Below are 17,468 nucleotides of genomic sequence, written 5' to 3'. Positions count from 1 at the left end.
GCCTAAGTCAGCTGGTTAATTTGCCTAATCTTTGCACGGTGGAAACGCACACAACAGTGGGCTGAAGGAACCTTTTAGTTCCTTAAAAAAAGATCTGGGGACTTTTGGTCGAAAAGGGGCTTAACACTAACGTCACAGTTTTTATTGCAATCTCTATGCCTCCATCTCTTCAAGTTTGTCTCTCAGCAGAGCTTTTTAAAAGGTGCCACACACTGATAATGACTCTACAAGAGGATTCATGCTTTTGGAGGTTTTCATGTTTTATTGTGTTGGAACATTGGTAGCCTAGACAATGTAGAGGCACTGGGGCGAGTGAGTCAAGCGAGTTTGCCCCACCCTGTTGCGAGCTGGGCTTACCAGTTAAAATGGTGAAACAGGAACCCTTCAATGTAGTAGATACTAGAGTTTCATCTATCTATCAGTATATCAGTATCTAATTATTTTCTTTGGTATTTGTGTCACATAGCCTACATGCAGTGATGATTGCTGGGTAATAAATGCAGGCCTACATTGTTGTCCAATCTTAAGTTTGATCATGTGACAAGACAACAGGTGAAACAAGAAATCTGATAAACAGACTAGCAGAGCACCCTTGCGAGCAGGCAGTCACTCCATTCCATTCAAACATAGAAGTGGTTGCAAGAAGAGACGGGAGGGAAAGGAACAGGAAGGACTAAGACATTCAAAGGTTTTTCTCAACGCAAGGTTAGTTGGATGCCATTCAAATAAGTGAGTAGTCTACAAGTGCTTTTTCAAAGGATTTGATATTTTTGATGTCTTATGCCCATGTTTACAAGGCTGTTATCATTTCATCTGTTTGATTGAAGTCTGCGGTCATTTCAGCACCACAGACCTCCCCTGCACTCAGGTGTTTGTAGTCACATTTCAGGATTTTGACAGTGTCAGCACTACCCAACTTTCTCTTTGACTTCTGTACTTTGCGAATAGCCAACTGTAAAATCCAACACACGACGGTAATTTAGGCTGCTGCAGCCAGACGCACACAGCACAGCCACAGCAGCAGCTTATGTGTGTGTGTTGGAGAGAGACCGACTCAAAGAGAACTTTTCAGTTTTATCTGTTAATATGGACACAAAACGGAATTTAGGAGCTTTACATTAAGCCAGTTAGGCAGTTCCTGCATCTAATCTTATTTGTTGTTAACCATGCACAATGAGGAAAGCATATGAATTTGCCAATATAGGGTTCCCTTCTAGACACGAACACTGTGTGTGTGTGTGTGTGTGTGGAGCCTAAGGCGTAATAATAGCTTGCAGTATTTACTAACAAATACTTCATTACCAGTCAAAGTCTTCTATTCGAAATCTACTGAACTACTAAGGGGAAAAAATAGGTGCCAGTACTCTCCATTCACATGTCAGCTGGCAGGCGAGAACGGGAAAAGGTGAGCATCGAGTAGTGCCCAGAGTACCTGATATGGAGAGGGCAGAAAACAGTACCGGCAGCTTGGGAGAAGTGCTGGTACTCAAGAAAAAGTTGCTGGAATAGGAGTAAAATGTCGAACTGCCTGTACTGTGTACCGATGCCCTTCAAGCACTGACTAAGTAAAAATACATAACCTAAGTATTATCAGCTAAATGTACAAAACTAAAAGTAATCAGACACTGTGACTGATGCTATACTTGCATGAGCTGTACTCCACGGGATGTTTAGGGACTTAGTATCCATTGTCTTGTGCTTTTTAATCACCTTCCTATATGGCTGTTTTTCTGGTGGGGACAGGCTGGTTTAACATAATGGCGGAACCCATAAGGAGACTGAAACAAACAGGTCAGGTTTAAGGTGGCTTATTAAACAAGCAGGTTAGAATGTGATAACACGGAGCAGGCTGGTGAGTGAGGCTGGGGTTTTGGATGGTGGTCCAGGGTTTTTTGAGTCATGGTGAGCTGACAGGTTTGGCTGGCAGGTGAGTGAGGCAGAAGCCGGGGAGAGACGATCTAGAGAGATGTGTGAAGGTTGGCAGAGACGGAGGTCCAGTTGGTGGTTCTAGAGACAGAGGACAGCACATGTTGGTTAAGGCTGGCAAGCAATCGAGGCAGGCAGAAAAGCTAACAGAACTACTGGTCTCTAGCAAACAAGTTGGCTGGTACGTTGTGGTAGACAAACGAGTATGACTTAACAATCCGGAGGGACTGGATTTGAAGCCAGGGTCCTTGAAGGGAAACTTACCCTCTGGCCAATTAGCAACATGCTTGACGGGCCAGGTGTGTGTGTCTTTATAGAATGTGAGGTGTGTGTGTGTTCCTGTGAAGTCTGAAGTGAGTCCTGTGAGAAAAGTGCACCTGTGTGTATTTCAATAAACACCTTCAACATTATTCTAATTAACATGTTAAACATTATCCTGGTTTTAGTTATCAAGATAGGCATATGGAATATTCAAACACCGTGGCTAAATGATAAATAAAATATCTTCAACATTAACAACTAGCAGCCGAAGACACTTGTTCTTTACTGATTGGTAACCTAACTGGGCATGATTAGCTTCACATAGCTTAACTGTTAATGTTACTTGGCTTAGCACAGCATGGTTTAGCTTTTGTAAATATACATTGATGTGTTTTTGTTTCTTAGAGGTTTTATTGTTGTGATCGTTGTTAACGTAAGATTATGTAACCATAGTTTTCGGCCGCTACAAAATTGTTATAAATGTTATGCTTCACACAGACACAGTCTTTGCATGCTAACTGACTCCTTTTAACTCGGCTCCATTACACAGATCACACAAACAGAAATATACTTCTGATTCGGCCTTAAACACAACCACACACATGCAGGAGGAAACTTAAAGTTCCCACAGCACTTTCTTTCTTTGTCTGACCATGTGCGCTTGTGCACGCGAGACACATAAATGGCAGAACACAAGACACACACACACACACGCCCATTACTTTGTCTTCATTTAGTCGTAGTTTAGTTAATTTAAGTTAATTTGATCTTGCCGTGCTGCCGACAACCGCATGCATGTCGCGGTTCCTCACAGGTCTATTTCAAGTAGCGGCTGTTTAAAAACAATATAATATTCTTTGTGGTTCATCAACGGTGATAAATTATCCTAAAGTCCTGTGAGGTCCGGACAACTCCGCACAACACTGGTGAAGCTGTGGCTCCGTCTCTTCATCACGTTTTCCTCCTACCACTACACACATACACGCTACGCCTACACATGCGCACTGACAACCCAGGGTTAGGGTTACAATTTTGGATTTATTCACGCAATTTAAAAACATTTATTGGAAGTTTTTTGTTTATTTACAACATTAAACGTTGAAATGTATATTGTAATAGGCTGTATATTAACATATTGGGAGAAAACTGGTAGTTCTATGTAAAATCAGACGTTGAGCACCCCCATATCGCCAAAATGGCATCATCCTTGTTTCACTGCGAAGCTTCGACTGTGAGATTGACAGTTGAATCAGGCTCCTCCTATGAAAGCATCAAATCTTCGACTTTTTGGGTTGAGCCCTAATATATGTATAAGAATGGTAATCTTGTTATATTATTAATCAAATGCCAATTCGTTGTGTGGATATTTCATGAGACTGAAGTAGGTAATTGGCTATCAGTTTTCTCTTTAAAGATCCAGTGTGTAATATTTTTGAGGATCTATTGACAGAAATTCAATATAATATCTACCGGTATTACCCGGAGAGAACCCACACAGACACGGGGAGAACATGCAAACTCCCCACAGAAAGGCCGGGGCATTATTTAATATATATTGATGGCCTTAAAATAAAGTGTTACCTATTGAGGGTATTTAACCCTAAACCCCAACACACAGGTATCTCTGATATGGTTGATTGATAAAGGAATGTCCTGGGTGACTGGTTGTAGTTTTGTAACAATGACCGAAAGACAGACATGCCACACTATCTGTATGAAGAGAAAGTCACAATTGACTCAAAGTTTTAGTAAATAATATTCTTTAGCATAACCATTGGTTTTATTTTTTAATTCAGCACCAGATGAAGTGGCCACAGTGCTATGCAGAGATGAAGACTGATAGAGGGAGCAGATGCCTTCTGAAGTACAGCACTATCTTCCTCTTTCTGGCTGTGTTTGGCTTAATCTTTGGGCTAGGTAACATGGATTTCCTAAAGGTGAGAACTTTGTTTCACTGGGACAACTTGAAGAATAGACCTTCTTAGAAATGTCAATGTTGACTCATAATAATAGTTAAATGAGTATTTTTCCTGACAATCCTGCACTAGGAGCCGTGTGTAGTTTTCAGTGGCATCTAGTAGTGAGGTTTCAGATTGCAGCCACTATGTTTCGAAGCATGTGCTCCTGTGTAACCGCGCTCAGCTACACTTCACTGTATCTGGCCGGTTTAATCAACCCCTCGACTCGTTGTGTATCTCTCAATGCAGCCGTTTATTATCTTGACAGGAACAGAATATGTACTGGTCAGTCATACAGTTGGCTCGCTTTAGGCAGCTCACACAAAGCACACTCGGGCACGTCTCTTTGAACTAACAACGCTACAGGCACGTCAATTAATGTTTCAAATAAAATAACATACATTAAAATATGTAGATGGACAGTAGCAGAATATGTTGTGCTCAATCATTCTGTTGGCTTGCTTGAGGCAGCTCACACACAGCACACTACAAAAGAACCAATGCTAACTAGTTTAGAGGATGCATATTGTCTTAAACACTATAGCACTTAAAAAGTACAGCAACCCACTCATATCTCGTCTTATCAATATCAACCTCACCATAAGATATACAGTTATTTATATACAATGACTATATACATACACGTATACACCCAGAACATTCTGCAGTGCAACCTCCACCTCCACTGAACTTGCCGGAGTCCTGCACTGACAGCACAGAACACGGAACATTTATCGCCCAGTGCTTGATCCGGGATGTTGACAGGGCAGGTCTCTACAAAAATGCACAACAGTCTCTAATTTCCTTTGCTTGGCCAAGGATCAGTCTTAAGTCAAAGCTGGGCCATCACTGCACCCGCCGTGGTGCCTGTTCCGGTTGACCGAACTGGGTGGACTGTGGTCCGTTGCTCCTGAACCAAAAACGCCATCCTTCTTTTCCAGTGACTGTATTTCTGTCATGGGTAATACATGTTTCAGCAATAAAGCCCGAAAAAAGAGATAACCAGATATTATAAATGAGATTGTGGCCACACTTTAGTAGAACAGTTAGACCACAGTAAATAATGTTACTGCAACTTACTGAATGGGTCTTTCACTGCGTGTTGTTGTCTGCAGCGTTATGTTTCATTATTGTATATTATGTGGGTCACATAAGTTACAGTGACTGAGACCACTGAAGAAGCTCTGAACTTGAGTATAGGTAAAATGAAAATAACTCTTAATTGATCCATGCCAATACCCCTGCCTTGCATCCATAGGATAATAAACAAATTGTCCACATTTTGTACCGTTATCACATTTCTTGCAGGCTAAAAACAACACTTTGAAGTAATAACGTTGCAACCACAGTATTTAGCAACAGATAACATTAGCAACTGGTTGGTGTTAGCTAATGTTCTCAAAATTGAGCTAACTAAAACATAAAATCCCCATCAATATATTTCACATGCTTTGCAGTAATGTTAGTTTACCTGTCCAATAGGATGAAAGCTATCTCTGGGTCGCTTTTTACATCCAAAACAAATGTAAGGTGTTTGAGGCAAGGTCTCTCCTTGACTCATACACCTTTTCTATATTTAGGGTTCATACGGTAGAACCCTATTGTTTTTGTGTGTTTTAGATATTATTATTATTATTATTATTTGTGTTCTGCCGCGCTGGCTCAAATTCCCGTGAGCTGGAATGAGCTAGAAACATGAAACTTGGGGGAATAACTGGAAATGGTGTGCATCAGCTTCCACAGAAATATGAACCCAATCGGCCACATGGTGGCGCTATAATTAAGGCTTAAAAATGCAAACTTTGAAAGGCCACGCCCCTTACTCCGTAAGTCTGATTGACTTAAAATTTCTCACACAGGTGCAGCTCAATGTGCTCTACAAAAAAGCCTCAAGGACTATTAAGGTCCGTCTAGAGTTTTTTTCCGCCATTTTGAATTTTTTGAAAATCACATTTTTGACATCTCCTCCTAGACCGTAACTCTGATTGCCACCACATTTTCAGTGAATCATCATTGGATCAAGCCTATTAAAAGTTGTATAAAGCATGTCGATATCTCAATTACTTTTCAAGATATGGACCAATGAACTTTGAATGGGGCGTGGCTCTGGACATGAATGACCACAAATCAACAACCGTAGGGCCAATCATCACAAAACTCACAGGATATGTTCAGATAGGTGCTTCGGATATACCTGGACATTTTGATGTACATACGTCCCTACAAGTGCAAGACAGGTGCTTAGCATTACACAAATTATACTATAAATCCCATATTCATTCTCCAATCATCACAAATCTCTCAGGATATGTCCACATAAGTAACTGAAACATGCCCTGAAAGTTTCATTCAAATCGAACACCCGAGGGTGCTATAAATGTAAACAAACTGCAGGGGATAAAACGAAAAACAGGCTACAAATGCATATTATTTGTCCAATCAACACAGAACTTGCAGGATATGTCTACATCACCACCTCACACATACCCTGAAAGTCTCATTCAAATTGACCACTAGAGGGCGCTATAAATGCATCGTAACTGGATGTGGAATGATACAAATTGAGTTATAGATCAGAAAATTGTTGTCCAGTTGTTACAAAACTTGCAGGATGTGTTTAATAACAATGTTAAACCGTATGTGTGAAATAACTTTGATGGTGATATTGCGAAAAAAGGTATGAACCCGCGAATCGCCGCTTGCGGCTATACTGACTGTGTTTTGGTTTTCTCCTGCTGACGATTTGATTCTTGTTTGGCCCAACAGGCTCCAGCACATAAAACTTTTTTGTTGTTTATTATCCTTACTGAAGTTTGTGTTGGAGTCTATGTTTTGCTGGGAGCCGGCCGTTTTTTTGCATTAGTGGACCCCATTTCATTAGCTGCAGTGTTGTTGCTGAGTGTACAGTTCAGACTCAGTAGGCAGGAGGTTCGGGAGAGAGCATGCAGAAAATCCGACCCGATTTCTTCACATAGGCCTCAGCATAGTGGCTGTTCCAAGGGACAGAGAAAGCAGGTGTGTGGTTCATTTTTATGTGAGGTTACAACCCATTCCCAAATAAGCAATAAAAAATTATTAATTGATTTAAGTGATTTTATTAAACTACATACTTTACTTCTGTCACGGACAAAATTCCATTTATCTCTCAGCCATGAAAACAGTTGTCTCTCATGTCAAAGAGAGGTATGAAAGAGCCTTTATAGTGCTTCTGGGCCAATGATATAAAATAGCCGATTTCAATAATTTCAGTGAGAAAGTCATTGAAACACACAAACAAAATCTTGTGTAAAGCAGATTCCAGATCTTGAAACTCCTGCATTTCCCCATGGTTCAGTTTCAAGAACATAGAGAAGGCCACAGGGGAAGATGGGAAACGCAGAAATTCCCACAGCTAACAACGCATATGTTCTTAAAACCCCTAACAATATTTATTGTTTTATGCTCCATCTTGGCCCTTTATTTTATTTAGTTAATTTGCTTTTAGTACACTTGGTTGATGCATCTTTGTCACCAACTCTTTCTGTTTTCAGAGTTTCAGAGAGTTTCAGCATAAAGTGAACTTCACCATCATCTACCCAAGGGTTTCCACTCACCGTAACATGCATGACAGCTTCTGCACCTTCCAGCCACCTTCCCCTGCGGACGCTCTGGAGGAACGCCTCCTACTAGACTCCATTGCTTGGCCTGAAACTTCAATTCTACCAGATCCTCTTTCCCTGGAGCAGACCAGTGATCCTGCCCGCAGCAGCTTCACCATTCTCCCACAAGGGAGGGGAGGAGGAGAGTGGCGCGTAGGGGATCAGCTGGAAGTTATGATCAAAATGTATGACTTTAAGGGTCGCCCAAAAACGTCTGGGGGAGATGTCTTATTCTCCAGGCTGCACAACCTGAAGCTTGGTGCAGGTGTGGCTGGACAAGTGGTGGATCATCTCAATGGCTCCTACTCTGCTGTGTTCTCTTTACTCTGGGAAGGAGGCGCACAGGTTGAGGTGAGCCTGAACACTATCATGTTGACTTTAGTTGTACTGTAGGTGTCCAATTGATCATTCACAAAAGCCCCACACCCCTGAGTTACTGTTGATACCCCTGTTAACTTTCACTTCTCGCACCACTTGAATTCTTAGTAATTGTGAAACTCAGCTCACAAGAAGGTTCAAGTATGCTTTTCAATGTCTAGTCAGTGGTATCTACATAGAATGGAAATTACATTTGTCTCACAGCTCTACTGTTAAATGGTGTGATTTAAAAGAAGAGCACTAAATTCTTCTGGGAAACTTTGCATCTTAATGAACACAACTGATAAAGGAAGCTCATCTCCTGGAAAAGGATGGCCACAACGTGATAAACCTTAATTCTGTTTCCACAGCACATTTCTGCTAACTGGGCTAGTACCGCTCAGGCTGTGTCACAAGCTAACAGGCTCTAGCTAGATCTTTTTAGCACTAGCTAGGGGTGAATGAGGGACAGACTGTCAGATGGTCACAGTCTCCCCCAGCCTCTGGTTTTATCCCTCATTTTGCCAGTGGAACATCTAAACACTTCCACATTGCTACACTGAAACACAGGCTGTTTCAGAAGCATGTCACGTTGTCTAGAAGCAACCCACTGAGACATGGGCCCTAACTCATAACGTGAGTAAGGGGAAGATGATGTTGAAATAGCCCCCAGTTCGTAGCTCTCTAACCACAAGCCCAGGTGGTTGTGGTGGTTGTTGTTGAGTTTCAAAGGGAGACGAGCAATAAATCCATAATAGGGGAACTACCCCCCATCAGCCAGTTCAAAACTTCTGTCTCAGGTGCTGAGGCAGAACCTTGTTAGGGTAAACCAATAGCGAAGCCCGAGGGCTATTCATGTATTCATCGAACTGGAGTTCCAGGTAACTACACCTGAGACAAGGTGTGCAGCTTAAAACACTAGTACTTGATTTGTCTTTATTGACATGACTGACCAGGACTGGACAGTGAAAATTCTGGTTCTCTGTCCCATCAGGTGACGCTGGTTCACCCTAGTGAGGCTGTCACAGTGCTGCGCAGGCTGAACAGTGAACAGCCAGACAGGGTTTATTTCCACAGCCTCTTCCGTTCTGGCTCTCTTTCTGAAACCACTACCTGTAACGTCTGCCTACGTCCAACCCAGCAGCCGCTGTGCAATTACACTGACCTCCGTACAGGCGAGCCTTGGTTCTGCTACAAGCCAAAGAAGCTGAGCTGTGATACCAGGATCAGCCACTCCAGGGGAGTTTTTAAAGAAAACCTCAAGGCAGGGGAAGAGAAACTCTTTCAAAGGTGAGGAAGCAGAGAAACAAGTGTGTGTGACTTCTAATAAACATGTATTTCTTTGATGGGAAGTTTCCCAAAGTTCAACTACAGGCAGTAAACACTGACTGAAGATTTACTCTAAGATAATCCAAATCAAATGAATCCATCAGAATAATATGAGTAGACAATAAGAACACTGGATAGGAATTTACTGTAATTCATTTATGTTTTTATTGTAAATTTATACATTTTATCTTAGAAGTCTTGCACACTTACATTTATATTTTCTACTTTGGGACAGTGTAACAAAGTATAAACATGCTACATATTATCTCCTTATAAAGTTGATAATGCTAAAGTGTTAGCAAACAGTGGCCTATTTACCCATCCAGTAGACATGGAGCAACTTTAGCATTCATTTGGAGTTGTGTTAATGGCAAAAGTAAGGCGTTTTAGCTTCTGTCTCCAGGGAAATATCTGGCTCCGCTATGTTAACCAGCTATAATTGCTAGCTTTGTCTGCTTTTTAGTGAGATGTAGTGAATAATTTGGTTAATCACAGCGTTCTTTGATGTAATCTCACATAGCTAGACATATCTCCACAGCGCTGTGTCAACTCTGGAGAAAGGTCTGGCTGTACCCATTATCATTCTACAGTAGGGGAAAAATGCTCTGGCTTGTTTGTAAATCTTTTAAACCAATTACATCGTCTACCAATTACATCGTCTTATCGTCTTTGGTGGTGCTAAGCCCTGAATGCAGCGACGATGCCCCTGCAAAATAGTGTCTGGAGGAGCTTGTTTGGTGGAACATTTGCACAACTTGTTGTTTAAATGGCTATATCCCAGCAAAAGAAAAGGTTACAGCCACTGGCTTTTTTATGTTTGAGCTGTTAGCGACCAGGTTAGGGTAACTATTTTCAGAATGTAGGTTGCTTGCCTGAGTGGTAAACTGAGCACAAAAGATCCAAGAGCAGACACGGTAGCAGGGGTTAGATTTTACATAGAAGATTTCTTGAACAATAAACAGGACGGTGAACGTTAAAATCCTGTAGGGCAGTGGTGGAGAGAAGGCATACAAGTTCCAAAAAAGACGACTGCGCTTCCATGTGCTGAGACAAAAAAACTGTCGAGGCACAAGACAAGTGAAAAAGACACTAGACTGAGAGACTAGACGCAGAGGCCATAGCGTGCGAATTGCCACTAAACTGGCCGGTGATCAGGTGAATTCTGAGGTGAAGGACTGGAGTTTAAGTCTGCAGAGGTTGATTGACCAGATCATAACACTGAGGTTGTTGCTGTTTCAAGTAGCTAAAGGGATTTTGAAAAGGGGTATACTGTGTGTAATACACAGCCAATGGCAGGCTTTAACCTACAGTTTACATCCAGTACAGTTTACATCTTTGATGAAAACACTGCCTTCTATGTCTCGACTCAACCAGAATGGCAGGCTATAAAACAAGCTGTAAGATGTTACTACAATCTGTAGAGCTGAAGGAAACCGCAATATTGGGTTTGTCACTGCAAGCAACGCCTTGCGCAGTATACACAGTCATCTGACCCATTGTTTATATGAAAATATTAAATAGTGCAACTTTATCTCTAATGTGGTGATGGCGTATAGATAAGATGCTTGCCTTTGGTGTGGGAGACCTGGGTGCGATTCCCACTGTAAGACATCCACCGTTGTGTCCCTGAGCAAGACACTTAGTTGCTCCAAAGGCGTGCGACCTCTGACATGTATAGCAATTGTAAGTCGCTTTGGATAAAAGCGTCAGCTAAATGAATAAATGTAATGTTGAAGGAAATTTTCAAGCAGTTGTTTCCCATTTTGTGTTTTTGTTTTAACTTTAATTAAAAGGTTTTTATTTCTCATTCATGTCCTCGTTTCTTGTATTTATGTTGTGGTGTGTATGTGTAAGAAATATTCTATAATATGTGCTCTTCTTCAGTGGTGTCAACATGAAAGTCTCTGTTCGGGCTTCGGGAGCTGCCAGTGTCACTGTGATGCCAAAAAAGAAAGGTAAAGCATTTTTTACTGCCACCATTACCGAATAATAATAATACAATTACTCTTGTTCAAAACAAAATATGCTTCAAACAATGAAACGGGTAGAAAAGATGACATTTGTAAACAACTAATCACTTACCATCCCCCATATTAGCTTTAGTTAGCCGTGCATTATTTGGAATTTGCATCTGAATGTAAACCACAGCAACAAGATGGTAATATGGTTTTCATCTTCATATAAAAGTCTGACCATCTCAATTGCGTTTGAGCACCAAGAATCACAGAAGAGTCCACTTCCTCTCATCTTGCCAAACAAGGTCTGCATGACGAGTGCTTGATCTGGGATGTTGATGGGGCAGGTCTCTGTAAAGATGTGGGCACAACGGTCTCTGACTTCCATTGCTTGGACAACTTGAGCCCCGTTTTGTCCAGACTTTAAGGTCTGGACAAACAGACCACACTGTTGCAAGTGACATTCTTTTATCGCAATGAATGTGGGCACTGTAGTTTGTGTCAATACAGTTCCAAACCCACTGTCCTGCTGAACAATAGTGCACCAAATACGTATTTATACACTGCTGAAAATAGTCCAACAAATGCATACGTTGAATAATGAACTGAACCTTTAAAAAAAATATATATATATAAATAAATAAATAAAATAAAGTTGTGACATATTTCCAAGGATTTATGTTTCAGTAGTAACAAATTGACTGGAGTTCCACAAACAGTTTGGGGAGAGACAGTGGGTTTTTTTTGTTTTTGTTTTTATGGGATTTTTTGACAGTATAAAATAACCCCATCCTTATCCTTTAACTTCTTCGCAGGTCAACCGGAGGTGAAGAGCAGCATTGTGAAGTCTGGACCTTCTGGCTATTACTACCAGGGTGCATGGCAAGCAATAATTGGTACCAGTGTTCAACAATTCAACACCTCCTCTGACATCAGTCAGTGTCTGAAAGGCAAGAAGGTCCACCTGTATGGAGACTCCACCATCAGGCAGTGGTTTCAGTACTTCAGAGCAGCACTGCCAGGTAAGTGATCCACAGGGATTTCTGCCAACAGTTTGATTTTGTTCACACTGCAGCTTCATCTGTTCTCTTTAATACTTTTAGACCTTAAGGAGTTTAACCTGCGCGGCCCGATGCAAGTTGGACCTTTCATGGCCTTGGACTATGCGAACAACATCTTGGTGACATATCGCTGCCACGGTCCTCCTCTCAGTTATACCATTGTTCCAACCGCCGAGCTGCGTTACGTTGCCAATGAACTAGATGGCTTAACCGGAGGCAGCGACACTGTCGTAGCTCTCAGCATCTGGGCTCATTTCACCCCTTTCCCCATGGAGGTCTACATCCGGCGGCTGCAGAGCATCCGCAGGGCGGTGGTGCGGCTACTGGACAGGGCTCCAGGCACACTGGTCGTCATCCGGACCGCGAACCCCAGAGCTTTGACTTCTACTATAGCACTAGGCTACAGCGACTGGTATGCGGTGAACGGTGACAAAGTGCTCAGAGCTGTGTTCAAAGGTCTGAATGTTCATCTGGTGGATGCCTGGGAGATGTGCCTTGCCCACCACCTGCCGCACGACGTCCACCCACCTCCTCCCATTATTAAGAATATGATTAATGTTCTCTTGTCCTACATATGCCCTAAAAAGGGCGGTTAGATGTGTGGTTGCTCACTAACTGTAGCAGAATCAAATGAAGCAGATTAAAAATCACATTCAGATTTATTGGCCAGGTATTTGTACACATACAAGGAATTTGACTGTTTTTGTTCCTCTCTCAATGTACTTACACAAAAATAGACATACAGCACATACAGCTAAAACAAGATCACCAAGATAAACAAAAACATTAAACTGTAACATTTTTCTCTTTTTGTGTTAAAAAATGTCTCTTACATTAGAAAATGTACTGTTGCCATAAACACACATACAGAAGCCCTGTAGATAGTTATCCTATCTATGCTGGGATTTCATCCAGCAGCTAACAATCTACCTTTAAGACAGAACCTGTGCTCTGCTACTTTGACTCCAAGGTAAAATGTGGTCAATGTTCACCATAGTTTGAATAGTTTGATAGTTTAATGAACTTGAACTATTTACTTTGGGAGAAAAGTACCAACAGACTACTTTAAATAAATAGTTTTACACTTGGCAATGCGCCAGATGAGAAGATTGATGCCACTCTCATATTTGTCCATTCAATAAGAAGTTTTAACCAGTTAGCTTAGCTTAGCATAAAGACAGGGGAAACTGCTAGCATGGCTCTGTTGGAAGGAAACAGAATCTACCAGCACCTCTAAACCTTTCCTGACTGCAGATTTAACAAAGAAAAACACAAGAATAAATTAATACAAACGGATGACCAGATGATTGTGAATCAAAATGTATAATTTAAGACTTGATGAAGAAATTGTGGATTATGATACAACAACCATTAATTATGTTAACACAATTCTAATTGAATAAATGTATTAAAAATAATAGTTCAGTTAAAGTTTGTAACTCTTTAAAACTCAACATTTATGTTCCTCCCCTAACTTTGGCTGGTAAAAAGGTAAAATCTCCAGAAACTTGAAAAACAGGCTGTGCCTCAATTCAGGGTCTAGATCCTGCAGATTCTGGAGTATGATGTACCATTTGCAGCCCTATGTGCTATCCCACAATCCCCTATGTACCATGCAGCTGTTTAACAGAGATTTTTAGGTGATCCTTAGCAATTCATTAAGTTGTAAAATGACACTTGACTATGTATTTAAATGGTATTTGGTGGTCATCAATCACTGGTAAATATTTTACGTGATCTAGGACCATGAAAATCTGTCTCAAAATGATTGCTGGGATGGTGTATGCACCAGATACTATTGTTATCCCACAGGATGGGCGTTTCTTACATTCTATAGTCTATACTATCTTTTAGTAGTCGGGCACCTCACTGAATTCACTGATGCTCTGCAAACTGCCCAGAAATCATTGGTTCTGGTGGTTTTTATCACCCTCTGCAGAGCTGTCCTGGGCTGTGCAGATTCCATGTCAATTTGTGATGTTTCCAGTCAGGATGCTTTCAGTTGTTCCTCTGTAAAAGTTAACAAGAAGCCACAAGAATTTTGCTATGCTCTTCTTACATTTCTATAGGAAATACAGTCATCAGGGGGCTGATTCCCAGGAATCTGAAACAGTTAACCATGTCCACCTCAGTTCCACTGATGTTGACAGGGGCGTTTGTCTTCACCTCCTTTTTCCTAAATCATCTGCTCCTTGGTTTTGCTGATGTTAAGCAGTAAGCTGTTCTCTGTGCAAAACTCTACAAGATTGTTTATTTCCTCCCAATATGAAGTCTCGTCATTGGTTTAAATTCCTAGCGATAATGGTGGTGTTGTCCGCTAACGTCACAACAGAGTTCTCTCAATGTCGGGTGTTGCAGTCAGGGGTCAGTGTACAGATGGGGGCTGAGTACTAGAGTGATGGAAAAGTGACCGTCAGTCCAAACTGTATGTAGTTTGTTTGTGAGGAAGCCATATATCCAGTTGCAGAGTGTAGTACTCATGCTCAGAGTGCTAGGTTTGCCTTTAAGTTTCATGATGTAACATATATTTACAAGTCAACATTAAATGTTTATCAGAATATTAATGCAACATAATTAAATTACATGTAACATAAACAATACTGTTAACAAATTTATGGCTATTGATAAAACTAGTTGTGTAAAAAATGAATAAATGTGTATTTTATACTGTACTCAGGGTTGGGAGGATTCTTTAAAAATGTAATCCGGAACAATTACGAATTGTTAAAATGTAATAAGTAATGTAATCCAAGTACCAATAAAAGTAATGTAGCCTGATTACTTTCAGATTACTTGATACGTTGTCTGCTCAGTGTATTTTTAGAGAAATATACAAAATCTTCCATTCCCATGAAATCAAAATCCATGCTTAAATGTTTTTATATGATATGCTTTGCACTATGTCAACACCATGGCAGTTTCTGGCCCATCAATGACAAAAAAACATGTTTTGGTATTCTTGATGATATTTAAGAGTTTGTATTTGGAAAGAGAATTTTAAAATGTTCTCATTCTGTACTTAATGAAAAGATTTCTCAATATAATGTTGCTGAAGTATAGTGTTTCTGGGACTGGGCCCCACTGATTACTGTACAAAAACACATTTTTTTTTCACTGATTTTGGTGAAACTGGATCATATTTGATAGAGAAATATTAGAAATATGGAGAAAATATATTCTACTTTTCTCTCTTATGTCCCCCAGCAGATCTGCCTCAATTCTGTGATTCAGAGTTTCCTGATGGGCACACAGCTTTACTTGTTGCTGAAGTTAGTTAACAACCAACTAGCTCAGTTGGCTGTGCAGCCACTGCTCAGATTAGCTCTCCCCGTACTGGGAGCTCGGAGCAACCTGGCGGACAGATTAGCGTCTGTAAATGCTGATCAATGTCTGCGTCACGTCCCTCGCTAGCTTTGTATTTTTACAGAAACACGTACATAGACTGTATATAAAAAAACATATACAGAAGCAAATAGAACTGCATTTTCTGTTTCATGGAAAACTTATGATTAAAGTAATCCCTATGAGTAATCTCCGATTTTACAAAATGTACCTGTAATCTGATTACATCTATTTTTTTCTGGAACTAATCAAATGTCACAGATCTTGCTTGAATGAGGTCAGCAATGAACATGACTAACTGACTTGATAATGTCAGCAATGAGCAGGAACCAGCTTGAATGATATAGCAATGGATGCAATGAAAATTTAGCAATTAGCACAATGCAATGAACATGAAATCACTTTACAGTAATCAGTGACAGTATCAGCAGCAATTAGCAGAATGGAATAATAATTATCAATTTGTTCTGTCTGTCCTGTGCTCATCCTGGTATTGCCCCTAGGGAGTGTGTATGTTTAAGACCGGTGAGCAATGTTAAAACAAACACAGTCTGCCCCTCTCTGTTAGAGGGTTTGTTTGTATTTAAATTTGTTAAAGTAACTTCTTTCTACTTTATGTTTACGGAATTGGCTTCTCCTTCTGTTAAAAAGGAAAGCTAGTTTTCCATTCTTTTAACCATTGTTTTATTAACTTTCTGTTTAATTGTAATAAAAATCCTGTTGACAGGTTTTCTTTTATTTATTTCTCCCTAGTTAATTATGATTTTTTTTAACAAGTAACAGAGTTTATTAACAAACAGTGTATTACATATTTATACTGTGTGTTTCTGTGTGCAATAATGATAACAGTGGAGGACTCTGGTACCTGGACAATCTCAAACATTCTCAAAGCTTTTTTTAATTTGACAGATTCAAAACAGCTTTTAAAACAAGGACACATATTTTTAAACACTGACAAGTCATCAGAAAACTTGCGGACTAGATGTTTTTGAACCAGGGACAGATCCAAAATACCAGCACCACCCACCCACACCACAACATGATTACTGAACAATATTTATAACAATAACTTTATTCAAACATATGTAAACAAGTAAGTTAGTATAATATTAATATATTAATCAAATGATGTTACTATATTTGTTATAATTTAATATAATAGTACTATATAGCTTACCACTAGTATAATATTAATATATTAAATAAATGATGTTACTATATTTGTTAGAATTTAATATAATAGTATACTCTATAGCTTACCACTAGTATAATATTAATATATTAAATAAATGATGTTACTATATTTGTTAGAATTTAATATAATAGTATACTATATAGCTTACCACTAGTATAATATTAATATATTAAATAAATGATGTTACTATATTTGTTAGAATTTAATATAATAGTATACTATATAGCTTACCACTAGTATAATATTAATTCCAGTTACAGGATCTTCATTTTTGTGGGTTGTTTATATTTAATCCTTGCGCTAGAAAGATGCCCTACATGGTGGTTAATCTCTAATCTATTAATGCTACTTACTCGTCAATAATCAATCAACAATTCATGCATTCATGCATCAGAAAGTTTGCTGTAACACGTCAACCTTTTTTTAATGCCCCACCCTATTCAGGC

General features: G+C 39.9%; 1 protein-coding gene across 1 annotated transcript; it reads left to right on the top strand.

The window, feature by feature from the left end:
* The first annotated feature begins 4,109 nt into the window (after nt 1-4,109).
* On the top strand, nt 4,110-13,294 carry LOC119918521 (NXPE family member 3-like). The gene is made up of 6 exons (XM_038739299.1): nt 4,110-4,124; nt 7,676-8,134; nt 9,135-9,430; nt 11,354-11,424; nt 12,240-12,446; nt 12,528-13,294. Exons 1-6 carry the CDS (start codon nt 4,110-4,112, stop codon nt 13,079-13,081), a joined length of 1,602 nt encoding a protein of 533 aa, XP_038595227.1. The 3' UTR covers nt 13,082-13,294.
* The last annotated feature ends 4,174 nt before the right edge of the window (nt 13,295-17,468 follow it).

The sequence above is a fragment of the Micropterus salmoides genome, unplaced genomic scaffold (assembly GCF_014851395.1).
Source record: "Micropterus salmoides isolate LMB-PRFRI ecotype aquatic unplaced genomic scaffold, ASM1485139v1 Ms_hic_scaffold_23, whole genome shotgun sequence".
Lineage (NCBI taxonomy): Eukaryota > Metazoa > Chordata > Actinopteri > Centrarchiformes > Centrarchidae > Micropterus > Micropterus salmoides.
The sequence above is the reverse complement of the archived record's forward strand: the minus strand, read 5'-3'. Positions and strand labels throughout refer to the sequence as shown.

Bases quoted from the DNA above. Each gene is read 5' to 3' on its own strand.
- LOC119918521 (XM_038739299.1), top strand. The intron at 8,135-9,134 runs GTGAGCCTGAAC...CTGTCCCATCAG, and splicing joins AAGGAGGCGCACAGGTTGAG to GTGACGCTGGTTCACCCTAG. The intron at 11,425-12,239 runs GTAAAGCATTTT...ACTTCTTCGCAG, and splicing joins TGTGATGCCAAAAAAGAAAG to GTCAACCGGAGGTGAAGAGC.